Consider the following 21,192-nt stretch of genomic DNA (forward strand, 5'->3'; position numbering starts at 1 on the left):
TACTGGCTTAAGCAGTGGGACACGTCTGGCACTGCAGGATCTGAGTCCATGGTGGCGTAGTGTGTTACTTATGGTAGGCCTTGTTACATTGGTCCCAGCTCTCTGCAGTTCATTCACTAGGTCCCCCCGCGTGGTTCTGGGATTTTTGCTCACCGTTCTTGTGATCATTCTGACCCCACGGGGTGGGATTTTGCGTGGAGCCCCAGATCGAGGGAGATTATCAGTGGTCTTGTATGTCTTCCATTTTCTAATTATTGCTCCCACTGTTGATTTCTTCACTCCAAGCTGGTTGGCTATTGCAGATTCAGTCTTCCCAGCCTGGTGCAGGGCTACAATTTTGTTTCTGGTGTCCTTTGACAGCTCTTTGGTCTTCACCATAGTGGAGTTTGGAGTCAGACTGTTTGAGGGTGTCTTTTTATACTGATAACAAGTTTAAACAGGTGCCATTACTACAGGTAATGAGTGGAGGAAAGAGGAGACTCTTAAAGAAGAAGTTACAGGTCTGTGAGAGCCAGAAATCTTAATTGTTTGTTTCTGACCAAATACTTATTTTCCACCATAATATGCAAAAAAAATTATAAAAAAAACAGACAATGTGATTTTCTGGATTTTTTTTTCTCAGTTTGTCTCCCATAGTTGAGGTCTACCTATGATGTAAATTACAGACGCCTCTCATCTTTTTAAGTGGTGGAACTTGCACTATTGCTGACTGACTAAATACTTTTTTGCCCCAAGGTATATATATTATATGATTCTCTTATTTACCTCGTAAATAGCAAAACCAATGGTGAAAAGATTGGCTCCCATTTTTCGATCTTTTCTGCGATTCTTCTGCATTAAAGCAACAAGGAAACTACAAACGACCTCATTGTCATCGGGGTCATCATCTTCTTCAAGCAGCTTCAGACGATACTGAGGATTAGTCCAGTAAGTGTCTGTATTGTTTGAAATTATATCGTTAGTTGTTTTCTAAATGTCTATCTAACTGCAAAAACCAACCTAAAGGCATGTTCATGGAACGATAATCATACATATGACTGTAAGTATGAGGGCTCATACCCATTTGCGAGAAAAAAAAACGGTTTGATTTCCGGACTGAAAAAACTGACGAGTGCTATGCGAGTGTAATGCGATTTCCGTGGGATTTTTCCTTGGAACATCCGTATGACATGCGTATGCAATCCCTATGCAATGCGATTTTAACATGAGGTTTTACATGTATGTAAAAGATCATGTTAAAATCGCAATGTAAAATACAACTGTACACATCATTTTCAAACCAAATAATCTTCAAAACATATATAGATATGTCTATTAGATAGATAGTTTAGAATAGAATAGGTTAGAATAGAATAGATAGAATAGAAATATACACATAGTATAGGTATATATACTGTATATATATATATATATATATATATATATATATATATATGTATGGTAGTGACACATATATACAGTATAAATATATTTCATAGAGAGATAGCAGAATAGCCGATAATTCATTTGTCGGCTTTTGCAAAATCATTGCAGAAACCGACAGGATAGGAGACCTGGTTTACATACAGTAAACCATTGCAGAACAGTTAGATTTATAGATGTCAGTGTCTAATACTGTTAGTACTATGTGTGTGTTAAATTTGGGATCTGTATGTACTTAATAAGAGAATGTTTTCACAGAAAAAATTGCGTGGGCTCCCGAGCAATTTTCTTCGCCAGAGAGGGAAAGCCGATGGCCGGGGCTGATATTTGTAGTCTGGGAAGGGGTTAATACTCATGGATCTTCCCAGTCTATCAACATCAGCCCACAGCTGTATATTTAGCCTTTACTGGCTATTCTAATAGGTGTACCCCCCAAAAAAAAAATTACGTGGGGTCCCCCTATAATTAATAGTCAGAAAGACTATGCAGACAGCTGCGGGCTGATATTCATAGCCTAGGGAGGGACCATGGATATTGACCCCCCTGGCTAAAAATACCAGCACCCAGCCGACCCAGAAAAGGCTCATCTATAAGATGCGCCAATTCCGGCACTTAGCCTCTCTCTTCCCATTGCCCTGTAATGGTGGCATATGTGGTAATAAGGGGTTAATGTCACCTTGCTATTGTAAGGTGACATTAAGCCCGGTTAATAATGGAGAGATGTCAATAAGACGCCTATCCATTATTAATCCAATAGTATTAAAGGGTTAAATAAATACACACACATTAAGAATAAAGTCTTTTAATAAAATAATTAAACACACAGGTTTTCCATCTTTATTACACTCTCAATCCAAGCGAAGTCCTCGTTCTCCTGTGAAAAATCCAAAATAAAAGGAAAGCGTGGGAAAAAGTTGAGAAACTTTCCCACGCTACAAAGTTCATGTCCGGTCAGGAGGGGAGGCTGCGCCTTTTCATTCATTTCACAGTGGTGTACAGTCGGGGAGGGAGCATTAGCACCGCTCCCGGTTGTAAACTATTTAACCCCTTGAGATGGATTGCAGCGTGGGACTTGACTGTACGGCGGACAGGTATGGGATATTGTTGTTTTTTAATTTAAAATTTTTTATAGGTGATCAAGGGCTTTTGGCAATTGCCGATAGCTGCTACTGTGCAGGCGCGGCCAGCGCCATTTTGAAACTTTTTTTTTCTTATGAATATAAGGATAAGATCAAACAACATAAGTATATGCACAATAGATATTCAATCATGCCGCAGAGCAGGTGCCCGCTGCCTGCAGAAGGGTTTTTTTCTATTCCAAGCTATATATAATGATCATTATGTAAAGTACGGGGCAAGTCAGTGAGGGATCAGTGACCTGTCAGAAGCCATACAGGTGAGGATATCATTAACTCAAAACTGAAAATAAAGATTAAACAACAACCACAAGACAGATTTCATCAACCAAGGTAACATTGGAATCAGTATAACAGCGCCGACCTGACACTGTCTGTAGGTTACTGTGCACAATCCTGCTGACAGGTTCCCTTTAAGGACATGTTACAGTCATGTTTTGAGGGGGTTGTTCACCAACTCTTTATAGTTATCTTCTCTTGAGTTTCCCAAAGAATTAGTTACCACTAATGCACATAATACCCAGGCAGCCTTTTCCTTGCCCAGCAACAAGCGCAGAAACCTCTAATCTTGAAGAAGCTTACGAATCTGAGGTCCAATAAAGACTCCTTCCTTCATCTTTGCTTTATTCCAACTTGGAAATTTATCAATGAGATACATGAATGATTTTGCATTTTTATTTACATAGTTCTTCATTAGACTCAAAATGATATTTAATGGTGGTAACAAAATCTTATATTGGTCAACAAGTGCTGGTTGCAGGACATTTGTAATCCCTGGCTGAAGTGAGTATTGGAGAGGCCAGTCTCTTTTATTGTAGTGACATTTTCTTGCCAAACTACCCCACTCACAGAGAAAGCAGCAGTACTTTGTGTATCTGCCATGGAGACCAAGTAAGAGGGCATCCACCTGCAGAGGGTACACAAATGTTGGTCATAGTTCAGGCACTTCAACAGCTGTTTCATGTTATCATAGGTTTCTTTCATGTGGACTACACAACCAACTGGAATTGAAGGGTAGCGCATTGTGATTATGCAGCAAGACGGCTTTAAGGCTTGTTTTGGACAAGTAAGAGCCTCCATTCCTCTGGATTATGACTTATCTTCAGAGCTTCCATTAAACTGTTGATGTTGTTGCATGTCACAAGATTGCCTTCCATGAAGAAATATTGGACAAGTTCTTTATCACTGTTGCGAAACAAAGAAATCCGAATATCGTCCGCTAGGAGATTCCACTGCTGTAGCCTAGAACCCAGCCTTACTCTCTCATTCAGTTCACTTTGTGCTGTAATGTGTGGTTCAAGTGAGGTGACAAAGTCTCGGTCATGACAGGAAGATGCTTCATGACACCAATAGCCTTCTTCTTCATCACTTGACTCGCCTGAAAATAGTTCTGGTGCTTTTGGAAGCGGCAGGTCTTCTGTATGTGGCAATGGGTGTATTGCAGATGGAATGTTTAGTGCCCCACAGAAATAGCAATTGGTAATGTGATCTGGTGGCTCTCTCCAGATCATTAGGACAGCAAAAGTCATAGAATACCTCTTCTTTACCACTGGGTAACTGTTCTGATCTGGTGGTTTAGGAACAACATGAGACAAGCTCTGAAGGAGGTGGTATCTGTACTGACCGCAGACCCTGAACCTAGCAGCGCAACTAGAAATAGCCGTGGGGGGTACCTGACGCTCCCTAGACCCCTCGGCACAGCCTAAGATCTAACTTCCCCTAAAGATGGAAACAGGAAACCTATCTTGCCTCAGAGAAAATCCCCAAAGGAAAGATAGCCCCCCACAAATATTGACGGTGAGAGGAGGGGAAAATAACATACGCAGAGATGAAATCAGATTTTAGCATAGGAGGCCAGTCTAGCTTGATAGATAGGACAGGAAAGGATACTGTGCGGTCAGTATAAAAACTACAAAACAATCCACACAGAGTTTACAAAATCTCCACACCTGACTAAAGGTGTGGAGGGTAAATCTGCTTCCCAGAGCTTCCAGCTAACAGAAAAAATCCATAATGACAAGCTGGACAAAAATAGAATGCACAGAACAATAAGTCCACAACATGTGGGCTGAAATGAGCAAAGCCAGAACTTATCTTTGCAGAACTGGTCAGGAAACCAGGAGAATCCAAGCAGAGATGTGAATCCAGCCAGAGAACATTGACAAGTGGCATAGGCTGAAGACTAGAGCCAGGTTAAATAGCAGAGCCAGGAGAGACGATTAGTGAAAGCAGCTGCTAAAGCTAAACCCAAGGAGCGGCAGTTCCACCCAAAACCACCAGAGGGAGCCCAAGGGCAGAATTCACAAAAGTGCCATTTACAACCTCCGGAGGGAGCCCAAGAACGGAATTCACAACAGGTAACTGTACATGACAACTTTTGAAAATATTTAGATCAGTGTTATTGCTCTATGGACAGAAGCAGCAGTAAGGGGGATGTGATACAGCAGGACTTAACCTGTGTACCTGTCAACCCAGTTTTCAGAGACACTAAATACTTGGCTACGAATTTGCTTCTGGTTCTATATGTTGTCTTCCCCATCTTTGTATCACGCTGATCCTCACTCCTCCTCTCCTATATAGAATAATCTGATACTCTATCCTGTTTTAATTAAGACAGATCTGAGTTTTTCAGAATGGATGGTGGGATCTGTAGGAGAAGTGTCTCATAAGTTGAGGATGGGACAGAATTCTCCAATTAGATATATTACAAAGGTTCTTATATTTACCTGTATTATTGACGTATGCAACGTTTGTTGGGACAATGACAATTTGTGTTTCTCATTGTAGCCATAAATGTAGTAAAACATGATGCTTGTAAATGTTAAAAAAAAACAATTACCTGGGAAGTTTCGACATCCTCCGGCAGAGCAGCCTCTTACCCACCGTCCTTCATTAACCGAAACAGTCCAAGTTTGGAGACTATCTGCCTCTAGGGCATCTGCTGTCAGGTTACAGATTTCTAGCTTTGTAAAATTCTTCATAAAATCATCAAATGACATCCTGACGATAAAGCGAAACCACTGAAAATTAAATTGTGACTGTAGGAAGTGGAGAACATGAAAACAAATCAGAAAGCTGTTCTGATATATAAACGAGGATTCTGCATTTAAATGCATTTAAATTACAGATTACCTCTAATGTGGCCTAAAACTTTTACACAGTACTGTATAACTGGAGCAGGAGGTAGAGTTCGCAAAATGGGTGTTACATCTGGCAAGGCTGGGTGTGTCAACCATTGAGTGGAGTAAGGCTCGACCTCTGAACCCAATTTTAGGAATATATTGGAGACCTGCATAAGTACAATTTCCCCAAACATAACTTGCTATAGAAATCTAACAAGAATAAAAAGATCAGCAAAATGTAAGGCAAAGTGATAAGACTGGAAAATAAAAAAAGGTGCAGATTGAAACAGATTGTACAGGAGGACATATTTTTAATAAGGAATCGCATCTGTATAATTGCACTATTCTCGTACTTGAGACAGTGTAGACTTTACCCCCCACTCTTTTTACTGCGATCACTGGACCCACAATAATGGTAACACGAGTCCCAGGAATGAACTTCGGTGGCTAAATCTGTTCAGTCCATCGGTTACCGTGCCCTCCTTCACAACTCAAAGTGCAGGTGTAATATGGAGACCATCTTGTTTCTTTCTATAACACATAGACAGGCTATTAAAGTTGGGTGTTGTTCTACGTCTTAGTAGCCATTTGCTAACAAGCATCACTTCACAGGAATGCCACTTTAAAATCTTGTGGTTTCCATTTTTAGATGAGAAAGGACAGAGATATACACAGATTTCACAAAGTAACATGTAACCCCTTCAACCACTCGAAAATGGTAAAAAAAAAAAAAAGCAACAAACATCTTCACTGGACTGTAGATGAGCCCTAACAAAATTATTCTTGCAATCATGTACTAAAAAAAAACTTTTTCAGTAGATGCATATGGGAGGGTAGATGATCCCCCGAGACAATGCTAAAGGTTATGATTTTTATCTTTACTAGTTGTTGTATAAGTAATTTTTAAGTTCTAAACCAATTACATGATATGTAGGGTTGGTTTATGTGATTGATTAAAAACAGAGACATAGCTAGAGGATCCTGGATCCCAACACAAACTTTCTTCCATGACTCCAGCCTAACATGTGCCATTTAGAATACTGCTGTCTTATGTGAGCTTGGTGAACGGCTGCCCATTACTGGAATTCATTTACACCTATAATCAGTTTGTCCCTTAGGTTGAGAAGTGATGCAAAAATGACCGATTTGATTACCAGAAAAGTCAAAATTAATCTTTTGATTCCATTGGCCGCCTCGTGCCGAGTTCATCACTCGGGTTGCTATTGTGAGTAATTTCATTAATGTTCTATATTTTAGCAGCAGTCTTCTAATAAGTCAAAAACCTATATAATATACATTTAATGGCTATGGACGCCATTGACATGGAAAAATTATTTTTACATATTGCAAAGAAACGCTGCAGGAGCCACACCTCACCACCCACTATTACGTCAGCCTCAATATTATGTCAGCGGGTTCATGTGGTAAGGTCTCCCCACTTGTACCAACATGACATTCCACCCCCCCTAGTGACACGTAAGGTCAGCTTAGCACAGTCTTACATAGACCCCCTGCCTTGGTCTGGGGAAAGAGAGAAGGTGGCCCAAGCAGTCACTGATGTCGCACCACACTCACCCACAACATTTCATTCATTTCATAGCCCCAGTGAAATAGGACCTTATCATCCCAGTACTACTGCCACCAGTTTCTCGTTCAATACACGCCTGGTCCATCAAAAGGGTTATATCGGACCAGAAACCAGCCCCAGTAGCATGTGATTAGGCCGAGAAATGGAAGTGTGGATTTGTGGAAGGAGATAAAAGAGCAATTATTTATTTAATTTCCTTAAAGGGACACTGTCACCTGAATTTAGAGGGAACAATCTTCAGCCATGGAGGCGGGGTTTTGGGGTTTTTGATTCACCCTTTCCTTACCCTCTGGCTGCATGCTGGCTGCAATATTGGATTGAAGTTCATTCTCTATCCTCCATAGTACATGCCTGCGCAAGGCAAGATTGCACTGTGCAAGCGTGTACTACGGAGGACAGAGAATGAACTTCAATCCAATATTGCAGCCAGCATGCAGCCAGCGGGTAAGGAAAGGGTGAATCAAACACCCCAAAACCCCGCCTCCATTGCTGAAGATTGTTCCCTCCAAATTCATGTGACAGTGTCCCTTTAAGGGCACACTAGACAATACACTATACACACCTAGACAATATACTATATACACAATTGTTATACACATGTAATGGTCAGATATGCAAATACAATAGGGGTAGGACAAAGGGTATAAACAGAACATATAGTCAGCTACAAGTTAGATGAAAGGCATGGCTAGCAGGAGAGGGGCTGTCACATGGGAGACTTGTGTTCTCCTTGGTGTGTGACTTGTCCTCATACAATGTCCTTGTGACCTCCCAGCCAGTGGAAATGCTGGAAACAAACATTTAACCCTCTGGGACACTTCCTCTGGGCTGAACCTAAATCTCCTCCCCTGGAGGTTTGGAGATAAATCTCCCAAAACGTACCTTCCTGGGTGGTCCTAGGGCAGCGATTCTGGTACCATCGGATCTGACCGGTTCCTGCTACTCATAGAGACTAAACACAATTTTGCTACCTAGCTGCTACTGGCTGTTCTATGTATCTCCCTTCTCGTGCATGTTAGAATGACTCGGGACCCAGACAGACTTTTGCCCTGGTCTGGAGATCTCGGGAACATATATGATGTATATATGAAGCCAGGAGGAACCTAATAAATCTAAAATATAACCTTTATTTGTCTCCTTTTAAAATAATTTCTAATGGATAGAACAATAAAAAGTGCATATAGTGCTCAAAACAACCAGTGCTCAGTAAAAAATGGTTTGATCTCACCACATCAGCGTAATAAGGCGATATGGTTATCGAGGTCATCAAGTTAGGATATTGACACATATCTTTTATCACTAGTGACACATATCTTTTATTACTAGTGACACAAAACCTACTGACAAAGCGGGTAATAATAGGAAGTCCGTATGCGCACTGTGGCAAAGACACTGGGAACCTAATGTATCTGCCGGCAAAGCGTACAGCTGCGGGGAAAAAGGACGCATGCGCATAGCCATGACAGATCGTAGTCATGGCTGCGGAGACGCAGACAGAGGACGGAACTGATCCCGGATGGGTACTGCGCAATAGCGGAAATAATTAGTACCGTGAACCGGAAGTGAAGGCAAATCTAATGGTGGTGCATGGTCCGCATGCGCGGTAATGGAGAGACCGGCGCAGCATCTGGTTAGGCGTTTACATGGCAACACAACGCCTAGAGCACCTGATAATTGAAGCGGCCATAATCAAGGGCCGGAAGTGAGGTAGGACGCCGTGCAATTAGGATTGAGAGGGGGATAGACTATATTAGGGAGTGCGGTCCCTGCATGCATCTCACCATACCATAGTCCACACTGGAAGCCAGGTGCACTGGACACATAGGAGCCACCTGCCAATGCAGGGGCTTAACATCTCTAAATAGTACATCGTATTATATGTATACCCCCGATTTTTCTGTTACCCTTAGGAATCTCCCCTATGGGAGAGGAAACGCGTAGGGAAAGTTATTTGTTTATGGTGGGTACAAAACTTAGCCTGACTTGGGGACTGTCCTTGTCAGGACGGGAGCAGTACAGGGGCACGACCGGGTAGCATAGCTATTTTCTACTTTTCCCTTCCCTGCAAATGTACATGAGGACGCTCCTGAAAAAACGGCTGATGTGGTGAGATCAAACCATTTTTTACTGAGCACTGGTTGTTTTGAGCACTATATGCACTTCTTATTGTTCTATCCATTAGAAATTATTTTAAAAGGAGACAAATAAAGGTTATATTTTAGATTTATTAGGTTCCTCCTGGCTTCATATATACGTTCTATTAGAGGACCTTATAGGGGTACCATATCTGGATACACCCTAGTATCTGGCTATTTTTGTGCTATCAGTAGTCCTTCCCTGTTATGGCTGGCTTCCTGGCGACGGGACCAGATACTGACCTATGGCTTAGTGAAGCCAAAGATATTTTTTCTGAGAAAACTTTTGCCCAGAAAAAGTATACTCCAACATATACAGCAGCATTCAAAGATTTGAATAAAATATACAAAGAACACACTAGCTCGTGGTGGGAAATTCAGAGCCTTGAAACATACATTAAGAATAATATAGTACCGAGGGGACTACGTATTACCCTACTGCTGGCCCCTCGTTGTCGGAGCCCTCAGTTGCTAAATCTCTGGGAAAAAGAAGCAACTAATAGTTCTTTAAGATTTATGAACTTATTGGTTGCAGAAGAAAAAAACAATTTTGAGAAGTTAAACACAAAATTAAAAGAACAGATTGAGATAGTTACAAAATTTAAAGGTGAAGGTGATTTTGGCATTAAGGAAACACAATTACAGAACTCAATTGAAAAATTCCAATATAAACAAAAGGAGAGGAAACATAAACAATTCTTGAGGGATCTCCAGGACTTCCGGGATAATAAAATCTATCAGGTTCTGGGAGACCGTGTAGAGAGAGGAGAAAGGGAAACGGACCTATCCTCAACAGAAACTGATATCTCAGACACAGAAACGAGACAAAGATCAACCCGTGGCCGGCAGAGGGGTAAAAATAGAGGTTACTCTAGGGGGGGCAACTTCCACCCAGTGTCTAGACCTGGTTTTTTAGACAACACATACTCCCTGAGAAGCAGGAGCCCCTTCAACAGGGATTAGAGCTTCAGGTAATCAACCTCTCGGATAGAAACATCAGTGAAGTAGAAATGACGGTACTGAGTAAGGGGCTATCATTTATTCCCACCACAGATTTCTCTACCTTTAATTGTGTTAAGGATATAAACTTATTTGTAAGAAAAGTTAGATGGCACAAATTTTTCAAACAACAGAATTAGGCGGATTTGTGCAGGGCTGGACATCCCAGTAGATATACTCCAGGATGTGCAGCTCTTGGCTAATCTTGACCAGACATTGCCATCAACAAGCGGCCAAGGTCCCTTTTCATCTCTGAGAAAAACCAGTACCAAGATGCCACCGGTCGGGGGTGATGTTTCCGCTATAGATGTGTTTCTCCAGCTAACCACAGAGGAAATTAAACGAAAAGAGAGTATCCACATTAGACATAATCTAACAAAAAATCAGATGGAGGCACTCCAGAGCTTGGAAAGAGACACATCTATAGTGGTTAAACCCTCCGATAAAGGGGGAAACATAGTTGTAATGAATACAGGGGGATATAGAGACATGTGTCTCTCCTTATTAAATGACACAGCTACGTATACCCGGGTTAGGCGTTACCAGATGAATACCACAAAGGACAAATTAAAAAACATTCTTGATGGGGCCATAAACAAAAAACTGATTAGCCAGGAGGAATATGACTATCTTTTTCCTAAACACCCTGTGATGGCTACGTTTTATGCACTTCCAAAACTGCATAAAGGGCTTCACCCTTTAAAGGGAAGACCCATTGTATCGGGGATTGGGAGCATAAGCCAAAATGTGGGTACCTACCTAGATGAGATCCTTAGACCCTTTGTGAGTTCATTGCCATCATATCTGAGGGATACGGCTGACCTCTTGAATAAATTGGACAATATCGTTGTGGAACCAGAGGTACTCCTGGCAAGCATCGATATTGAAGCCTTGTACTCGTCAATTCCACACAACTTTGGGATTTCGGGTGTGAAACATTTTTTGGGCACAAGGGGCTGCCAATGTGCCCCCCATAATGAATTGGTTATTTCTCTCCTTGAATTTGTTTTGCAGAACAACTACTTTACCTTTGATGGTGAAGTCCTCCACCAGCTCAGGGGCACCGCCATGGGTAATCCATGTGCGCCAAGTTACGCAAATCTGCTCCTGGGCTGGTGGGAGGACACCATCGTGTTCTCAGACAGACTCATGCACCTCACAAGTAAGGTGGACTTATGGGTCAGGTTCATAGACGATGTCTTCATCCTATGGCGGGGTACTATTTCTGACTTTAGGGAGCTTATTGATCTACTCAATCAGAACGAGATAGGCCTTAGATTTACTTATGAAGTGGACCCTACTAGATTGGCATTTCTTGATGTTTTAATTACTAAACCCATAAATGGGGACACATTAGAGACCACCATCTTTCGAAAACCGACCTCCACTAACTCTCTTTTGAAGTGGGAGAGTCACCATCCATATTCCCTCAAGAGAGGCATACCCAAGGGCCAATACCTACGTTTAAAAAGAAACTGTTCAAACACTAGGGACTTTAAAATCAAGGCGGATGACCTGCGTCAGAGGTTTCTGACCAAAGGGTACCCTGATCGAATACTGAGGGAAGCATTTAAATATGCAAAAGAACAAGATAGGAGGGAACTTATGGTACCCAAAAAGAGAAATGAATATTCGAACGAAAAAGCCAGACTCATTTGCACCTATGATAATGGGGCCCAAATGGTCAGACAAGTGGTCCAAAAGCATTGGGGTGTCCTTCGGATGGATGAGGACATTAGAGACTTTGTAGGTGAGAGACCTCTCATCACATACAGAAAGAGTAAGACCATTGGTAATCGATTGGTACGCAGCCACTTTGTTACACCTATTACCAGAGAAACCTGGTTACCGGGGAAGATTTGTGGCTGTTATCGATGTGGTGATTGCGTGGCCTGTGAACACGTAATAGTGGGAAAAAAGTTTGAAGGCATTGATGAGTCGTTTGAGATCAGGGACTTTATCAATTGCAAAACAAAAGGTATCATCTATCGTATTATGTGCAAATGTGGTAAGGCCTATGTAGGCAAAACCTTTAGAGAATTCAGGAGAAGGATAGGTGAGCATCTAGGTGATATCCGGAATAAAAGAGAGACTTCGGTGGCCAGACATGTCAATGTTATGCATGATGGGGACATGAAGGCCATACAATTTATGGGTATCGAGAAAGTGAGACCACCAAGAAGAGGGGGCGATTTTGATAGGATCTTGCTCCAAAAGGAGTCTAGGTGGATTTTTCGCCTCCAGACCTGCTATCCGCAGGGTCTAAATGAGCAATTGAACTATAGTTGTTTTCTTTGAGATTAATAGGGGTTTACAGATTTTATCTCCTTCTTTGGTAACCAATGGGCTAATAGGTTGGAGTCTGATCTGCGGTCTCTGGGGAGTTTTAAGTCATTAAAACAGGATGCGTATTATCCATTGGGGTATTTAGGCTATGAGCCACTGCCATATCCTAGAAATATATATTGTTCTCCGACCCGATCTGAGGGGGGAATAAAGGGAGATTTTTCTATCAATAATTTTCTATGGATTTATCTAGAGGGACTTCTTTCCCTTTTACTAGCCACCCCCTCTCATGGTTATATCTGAGAAGATTCCGGCATGGCGGCGTTGTTTTCTTGTTTTTTTCTTGCTTCTTTTACCAAAAAAATAGTGGTATATAAGTATTTGGCACCAATAAGGCGATATGGTTATCGAGGTCATCAAGTTAGGATATTGACACATATCTTTTATCACTAGTGACACATATCTTTTATTACTAGTGACACAAAACCTACTGACAAAGCGGGTAATAGTAGGAAGTCCGTATGCGCACTGTGGCAAAGACACTGGGAACCTAATGTATCTGCCGGCAAAGCGTACAGCTGCGGGGAAAAAGGACGCATGCGCATAGCCATGACAGATCGTAGTCATGGCTGCGGAGACGCAGACAGAGGACGGAACTGATCCCGGGTGGGTACTGCGCAACAGCGGAAATAATTAGTACCGTGAACCGGAAGTGAAGGCAAATCTAATGGTGGTGCATGGTCCGCATGTGCGGTAATGGAGAGACCGGCGCAGCATCTGGTTAGGCGTTTACATGGCAACACAACGCCTAGAGCACCCGGTAATTGAAGCGGCCATAATCAAGGGCCGGAAGTGAGGTAGGACGCCGTGCAATTAGGATTGAGAGGGGGATAGACTATATTAGGGAGTGCGGTCCCTGCATGCATCTCACCATACCATAGTCCACACTGGAAGCCAGGTGCACTGGACACATAGGAGCCACCTGCCAATGCAGGGGCTTAACATCTCTAAATAGTACATCGTGTTATATGTATACCCCCGATTTTTCTGTTCCCCTGAGGAATCTCCCCTATGGGAGAGGAAACGCGTAGGGAAAGTTATTTGTTTATGGTGGGTACAAAAACTTAGCCTGACTTGGGGACTGTCCTTGTCAGAACGGGAGCAGTACAGGGGCACGACCGGGTAGCATAGCTATTTTCTACTTTTCCCTTCCCTGCAAATGTACATGAGGACGCTCCTGAAAAAACGGCTGATGTGGTGAGATCAAACCATTTTTTACTGAGCACTGGTTGTTTTGAGCACTATATGCACTTTTTATTGTTCTATCCATTAGAAATTATTTTAAAAGGAGACAAATAAAGGTTATATTTTAGATTTATTAGGTTCCTCCTGGCTTCATATATACGTTCTATTAGAGGACCTTATAGGGGTACCATATCTGGATACACCCTAGTATCTGGCTATTTTTGTAACATATATGATGTACAACTAAGACATATAGTATTTCCATAACTCCTTTATGAATTCCTAGCTGGCTGAACAAAGGACTCAAGCCTCATGGCTTGGATCCACAGGGTGTCTTCCTGTAGAAGGTTGCACACCAGTTCTAGGGGGAGTGGGAATCCTTTTGTTTGAGGCTGGCCAGGTGTCATGTTATCACAGCACATGCTGAAAGGGTTTTTATGATTCCAGGCCCAATAGTATACAGATGATTGACATGGAATTATATCTCCAATATTCTTCACACAAATGTTATTGGTTTGTTAATTAAATTGAAGTTTCAGTTTGCAATCTTCATTCATTTCCTGATATGCAGCTTGCAACCTGATCCAAATGACAGAGTTTTCCCTTATGGGAGTATCCCTCCCTTCAGTACATGCTGTCTCCATGTCTATAGCCGGTTTTCTCAGCTCTACATAATATTTGAGATACTTCGTCCCCTCTCCACAACAGATACAGTTAAAAGCGACCTTCTGAAAACCCTCTCTGCATTTGCTTCCCCTCTTTCAGTGTTTGAGATAGCAGCAGGAAGGTGAATATACACCAGTACAACCCCCTTCCTGCTGCTATCTCTACCCTGAAAGAAGGGAAGGAGATGCAGAGCGGGCTTTCAGAATCAGGAGCTTGAACAAACTTGTATCATATTTGCAGATCACTCACCTTGATAAAAACCGTACAGACACTCTGCGGCAACAAAATGATAGAAAATTTTCAATGAAAAATATTTAGAAATTATTTAACTTTGCATTTATTATGGAACACATGAACAATAATAAAAAAAAAATGGACATAACCTTTATACATTGTGTAAGAAAAACAAATATATCAACTAAATATTTACCGTACCAAAACTCGCCATCTTCTTTTATCTGGTGTTGTAAACGTGACTTTTCAGATTTCTCAATTATTGTCCATTCCTTAGAGCTGCAGCAAAGAGTTAACATTTGTATCAGATGATGGAATAACATTTGATGGCTAATACCATATTTTGAAAAAGGTCTTACTTATCACTCCAGGATCCATTCCATTCCACCTGTCCCCAAGGATTTCTTAGACGGACCAGCTTTACCTTCTCTCCTTTGAATTGTGTCTGTCATACAGGAAATACATCATGTGTTGGAGTTATTGTGGAATTCTATAAGCAGTTTCTCTAAATAATTTGTATGACAATTTGGTTGTATGTTTTTGGACAAACTGTGGGACAATGTTAAAATATTGTATAATTTGGAAATAATTAACACTTTTATTTTTAAGTAATTCTGGGTACAAAAATGTGTTTACAATGTATTAAAAAAAAATTAGAATTTTGTGATAAAAATTGTGACTTCTTCTTTAGAAATACAGTTAGGGCCAGAAATATTTGGACAGTGACACAAGTTTTGTTATTTTAGCTGTTTACAAAAACATGTTCAGAAATACAATTATATATATAATATGGGCTGAAAGTGCACACTCCCAGCTGCAATATGATAGTTTCCACATCCAAATCGGAGAAAGGGTTTAGGAATCATAGCTCTGTAATGCATAGCGTCCTCTTTTTCAAGGGACCAAAAGTAATTGGACAATGGACTCTAAGGGCTGCAATTAACTCTGAAGGCGTCTCCCTCGTTAACCTGTAATCAATGAAGTAGTTAAAAGGTCAGGGGTGGATTCCAGGTGTGTGGTTTTGCATTTGGAAGCTGTTGCTGTGAGCAGACAACATGCGGTCAAAGGAACTCTCAATTGAGGTGAAGCAGAACATCCTGAGGCTGAAAAAAAAGAAAAAATCCATCAGAGAGATAGCAGACATGCTTGGAGTAGCAAAATCAACAGTTGGGTACATTCTGAGAAAAAAGGAATTGACTGGTGAGCTTGGGAACTCAAAAAGGCCTGGGCGTCCACGGATGACAACAGTGGTGGATGATCGCCGCATACTTAATTTGGTGAAGAAGAACCCGTTCACAACATCAACTGAAGTCCAGAACACTCTCAGTGAAGTAGGTGTATCTGTCTCTAAGTCAACAGTAAAGAGAAGACTCCATGACAGTAAATACAAAGGGTTCACATCTAGATGCAAACCATTCATCAATACCAAAAATAGACAGGCCAGAGTTAAATTTGCAGAAAAACACCTCAAGAAGCCAGCTCAGTTCTGGAAAAGTATTCTATGGACAGATGAGACAAAGATCAACCTGTACCAGAATGATGGGAAGAAAAAAGTTTGGAGAAAAAAGGGAACGGCACATGATCCAAGGCACACCACATCCTCTGTAAAACATGGTGGAGGCAACGTGATGGCATGGGCATGCATGGCTTTCAATGGCACTGGGTCACTTGTGTTTATTGATGACATAAGAGCAGACAAGAGTAGCCGGATGAATTCTGAAGTGTACCGGGATATACTTTCAGCCCAGATTCAGCCAAATGCTGCAAAGTTGATTGGACGGCGCTTCATAGTACAGATGGACAATGACCCCAAGCATATAGCCAAAGCTACCCAGGAGTTCATGAGTGCCAAAAAGTGGAACATTCTGCAATGGCCAAGTCAATCTCCAGATCTAAACCCAATTGAGCATGCATTTCACTTGCTCAAATCCAGACTTAAGACGGAAAGACCCACAAACAAGCAAGACCTGAAGGCTGCGGCTGTAAAGGCCTGGCAAAGCATTAAGAAGGAGGAAACCCAGCGTTTGGTGATGTCCATGGGTTCCAGACTTAAGGCAGTGATTGCCTCCAAAGGATTTGCAACAAAATATTGAAAATAAAAATATTTTGTTTGGGTTATGTTTATTTGTCCAATTACTTTTGACCTCCTAAAATGTGGAGTGTTTGTAAAGAAATGTGTACAATTCCTACATTTTCTATCAGATATTTTTGTTCAACCCTTCAAATTAAACGTTACAATCTGCACTTGAATTCTGTTGTAGAGGTTTCATTTCAAATCCAATGTGGTGGCATGCAGAGCCCAACTCGCGAAAATTGTGTCACTGTCCAAATATTTCTGGCCCTAACTGTATGTTAATGACTGTTGAAAGGGATTTCACTTGAATGGGGCAGAGCTGCTGTGTCAGGCACAACAAAAGTTGTATATGTGGTGCTTTGCTTGTGTAAACAAAGGGGGAGCATCATTATGCTAATTATTGGGAGGGTCCAGGTTGCAAGAATCAGACACCCCATTTTAGCAATAGACCATCAATATTAAAGTCCTTCAAAACCTCCTTTAAAGACGACTTCTCATCTCTCCAGCCATATTTTAGTCAATACTTTTATTCCTCATGAAATAATTCTGGAGCATCTCTTCTTAGAATTCAATATTACGCCCTTTCTCTGTTATTACTCCTGGATATGTATGAATAACTTGACATCTGGGCGTTACCAGGGGGTGTGACCTTACAGAGTCCGACACGGTCCAAACAGAGTCCGAAGAATGAGACTGTATAAAAACACACCCATTTGACCACTGTGTGGCACCCTTCCTCTTGTCAATGTGTAAATTAATAATCAAGAGGAATAACATCACAACCAGGTTATAAGAAAGGTGATAATAGAATCACAAAATGTTAGAGTTGGGAGGGACCTCAAGGGTCATAGTGTCCAGCCCCCTGCTCAATGCAGGATTCACTAAACCATCTCAGACAGATGTCTGTCCAGCCTCAGATTGAAAACATCCATTGAAGGAGAACTCACCACCTCTCTTGGCAGTCAAATCTAGAATAGCATTTCAAAGGGAAGGTGTGGGTTCTCTTTAAATTGCTTATTTGGAACTTTGCTTATTTTTTTGCATAGGGTTAAGAACTTACAGGCAGGTAGCTGCTTGTTCTGCCTAAAGACAATCTCTGCAGGCTCAGAGAGGTCCTAGACCTTTCCTGCCAGTTATTCTCCTGCTTTCCGTGATGTCATGTCTATAGAGTAGCTTCTTCTCTTTCACGTTACTCTGTAGATGGAGAGCTGAGGTCATGTAGATTGACAGCCCAACTGCAGGGAGCCTGCTGTTAACCATCATGAGGTTGGTAGTGAAGTCCCATCTACAGATGACCAGAAGAGAAGGCACTGCTCTCTCTGTTGAGGAGAGGTCAAGGGAAGCAGGAGAGTCACTGCCTGAGCTGGGAGAGATCATTGCAGGGCAACTACCTGCATGTAAGTTCTTAGCCTCGTAAGAAAAAATAACTAAAGTCATGGATAACCCCTTTAAATCTGAGCATGCACATGCAGGAAGCCATGGGATTTACTCTCATAGTTTGGTTTATTGTGTAGTTATTAAATATTGTGTAATGAAAATATATAAAGAACACTGAGAAATTAAACATTCTAGACAAAGACATTTGCCAGAGTTGACATATCACGTTCGATTTAAGGTATTGAACTTTTTTTTCCATATAATTAGTAGGCCTTTTCCAGAAAAATCCATTGGTTTTATAACTAGTGGCCGGAATATTTCATACTATACCTCTTCAACTCCTGTGAGAGAATAAGCATGACCTTTTACCAGTCCACTGGCCATACGAGTCTCAAACTGTGCTGGGACAATTGCCTACAATATTAACACAGCAGAGATTAAGCAGAGATATCAGGAGCCTACATAACACATGTAAACACCAAAATCATCGCCAATATCGCTAAGCATTGAAATTAAACATGTCGACACCATTCAAAAAGCAAGTAAGACAAGGTCATGCAAGCAACATATTACAACGAGGCAGCTATGGGCAAAGGGTGCCGTCACCCCGGGCCCCGCGCTCAAAGGGGCCCATCCGGAGCTTTACTACCCTTAACTGTATCGTGTTGCGGGACTCTGACGTCCTGTGCATGCGTTGGCGCTATCACAGTGCGTTGGTCCGTTCGAGCCTCACCATTGGAATCATCAGAATCCTGGATTAGGAGTATATGATGTTTTTTATTTTAATTAAAACTTGTGGGGCATCATAAACAATACGGAACCCTAAAACACTGGGGTGCTCTTATACATTATAGGAACTACTGTAGGGGCTGTTATAAAGTGTGGGGCCTATTATACTGTTTGGGGACTAATGTGGGGCCCATTATACAGTGTAGGAGCTAAAGTTGATGCCATTATACAATTTGGGAACAAATATTGGACCCATTATACAGTATAGAGCTAAAGTTGGGGTCATTATATAGTTTGGGGACTAATGTTGTGTCCATTGTACAGTGTAGGAGCTAAAGTTGGGGTCATTATACAGTCTGGGGGCAATTATACAGTTTGGGGCTAATGTGAGGGCCATTATACAGTTTGGGGATTAATATAGGGGCCATTATTCAGAGTGGAAGTTAATGTAGGGGCCATTATACAGTGTCGGGGCTAATGAGGGGGCAATTATAAAGTTTAGGGGGTTAATATGAGGGCCATTATACAGTTTGAGGGCTAGTGTGGGGACTACTGTGGAGACCATTATACACTGTGGAAGCCATTATACAGTGTGGGTTCTATTGCGGAGACCATTATAGAGTGTGAGGGCTTCTTTGGGGGCATTATACTGTGTTTTGGAGTTGCAGTGGGGACATCATACTGTGTATAGCAAAGATGTGGGACCACCATATTGTGTATAGGTGAGCTTTGGGAACATCATACTCTGTATAAAGGAGCTATGGGCCCACCATACTGCGTATCGAGGAGATAAACACTTGTGGACAATATTAAATGTTAAGTGGGCACTGAAGAAGCATTATTGTTACAGGTGCAGAATGTGGACACTGTTTTCTTGGGCATTTACACAGGGCATTAATATTTTCTAGGGAGCAATTTTACCATCTAGAGGGCACAAAGGAGGCATTATTACTATGTAAGGGGAACAGTGGTGACAATACTATGTGGGGCAATTATTGTATCACAGAGCAGGCGCAGTAATAGGGACAGCGGCTCAGTATTGGGGTATCAGCAGGATGAGGAGTTTGTCTAGGTTGGAAATAGATGGGGACGGTGCAGGAAATGTGAGAAGTCATATGAGTCTGTGTTGTAATCTCTGAAGATGAGTCCTGAATGGCAGATGTTGTCATGATGACCTTAGCCAAGAGGAAAAGACAGGAAAAATGAAGGACTCCATCAGAAAGAACATCTGCTCTAAGTCATTATATAAAATTGTTCTATAGGACTGATATCTACCACTATATGGTAGTAATAATGTGCCATCATAGTTGTAAGCAGGGTTACCAGTTAGGGGCCCATTCAGATGTTTCGCCCTCTCCCTGAGCTGGACCCCTAGCTATGTCTCTGCAATGAGGCTACAACTTTCTCGTATGTTATGAGAATGTTTTAGTAATGGATTATAATGTATTACATGTATGAAAGCGCTCATTACTCCATCACTGAGTAACATATGGAGGGCGATATTTAGCTGGTGGACAGTATGCAATTTGCTCACAAATCCATCATTCACCATAACTAAGATAAGGATCTGTGCACCGTGGAAATGAGGACAGGCTTTATAACTGACCGTATGAATTTAGATGTATGAACACAGACAGCAATGTACCATAACATGACGCAGACTCCAGCCTGTTAGAGTATGTTCCCACAGTCAGCATTACATCCGCAGCGTCCAACCTGCAGCGTCCATGTTCCAGCATAGTGGACGGGATCTGAAGAAATCCCATCTCCACTATGCGTGCAGGGACGCCTCCAGCTTCCCTGTGGAGACGGACATGCAGCGCGTCTTTCCAGATTGCAGCATGTCAATTTATCTTGCGGAGATGCTTCGTCTCCGAAAGATAAATATCACAGTCCAATGTATAGGATGCAGTGATTCCGCAGGGTTCAATAAACACAGGCGGAATAACCTGCGTTCAAAAGCTGGCAGCGCTTTGGATGGAGCGGACATGTGCTGCGTCCAAAGTGCTGCTGGTTCCTGACCGGGGGAACATACCCTTAGATCACCAGACTGTCCCCAACTGCTACTACATAGAAGCTAATGCCTTTACTCTAATAAGGTGGCTGATGTGCTGTGCTAATATACAATCAATAAAGAATGCACTTTGTCCTGCTGCGTCACATGTGCTAAAGAAGCAGG

At 41.8% G+C, this 21,192-nt stretch overlaps 1 protein-coding gene across 3 annotated transcripts in view; it reads right to left on the reverse strand.

Annotated features, from left to right (window-relative positions):
* The window catches only part of CAPN3 (calpain 3), a 237,959-nt gene that overhangs the window by 96,037 nt on the left and 120,730 nt on the right, over positions 1 to 21,192 (reverse strand). For all 3 annotated transcript variants that reach the window (XM_069731848.1, XM_069731840.1, XM_069731831.1), the window contains 5 exons: positions 18,615 to 18,698; positions 15,193 to 15,278; positions 15,035 to 15,112; positions 5,398 to 5,558; positions 766 to 935 (listed from right to left, as the gene is read on the reverse strand). In XM_069731848.1, the coding sequence (XP_069587949.1) occupies positions 766 to 935; positions 5,398 to 5,558; positions 15,035 to 15,112; positions 15,193 to 15,278; positions 18,615 to 18,698 (579 nt within the window). The remainder of the gene's footprint in view (positions 1 to 765; positions 936 to 5,397; positions 5,559 to 15,034; positions 15,113 to 15,192; positions 15,279 to 18,614; positions 18,699 to 21,192) is intronic.

This window comes from Ranitomeya imitator, chromosome 1 (genome assembly GCF_032444005.1).
Source record: "Ranitomeya imitator isolate aRanImi1 chromosome 1, aRanImi1.pri, whole genome shotgun sequence".
NCBI classification, from domain to species: domain Eukaryota; kingdom Metazoa; phylum Chordata; class Amphibia; order Anura; family Dendrobatidae; genus Ranitomeya; species Ranitomeya imitator.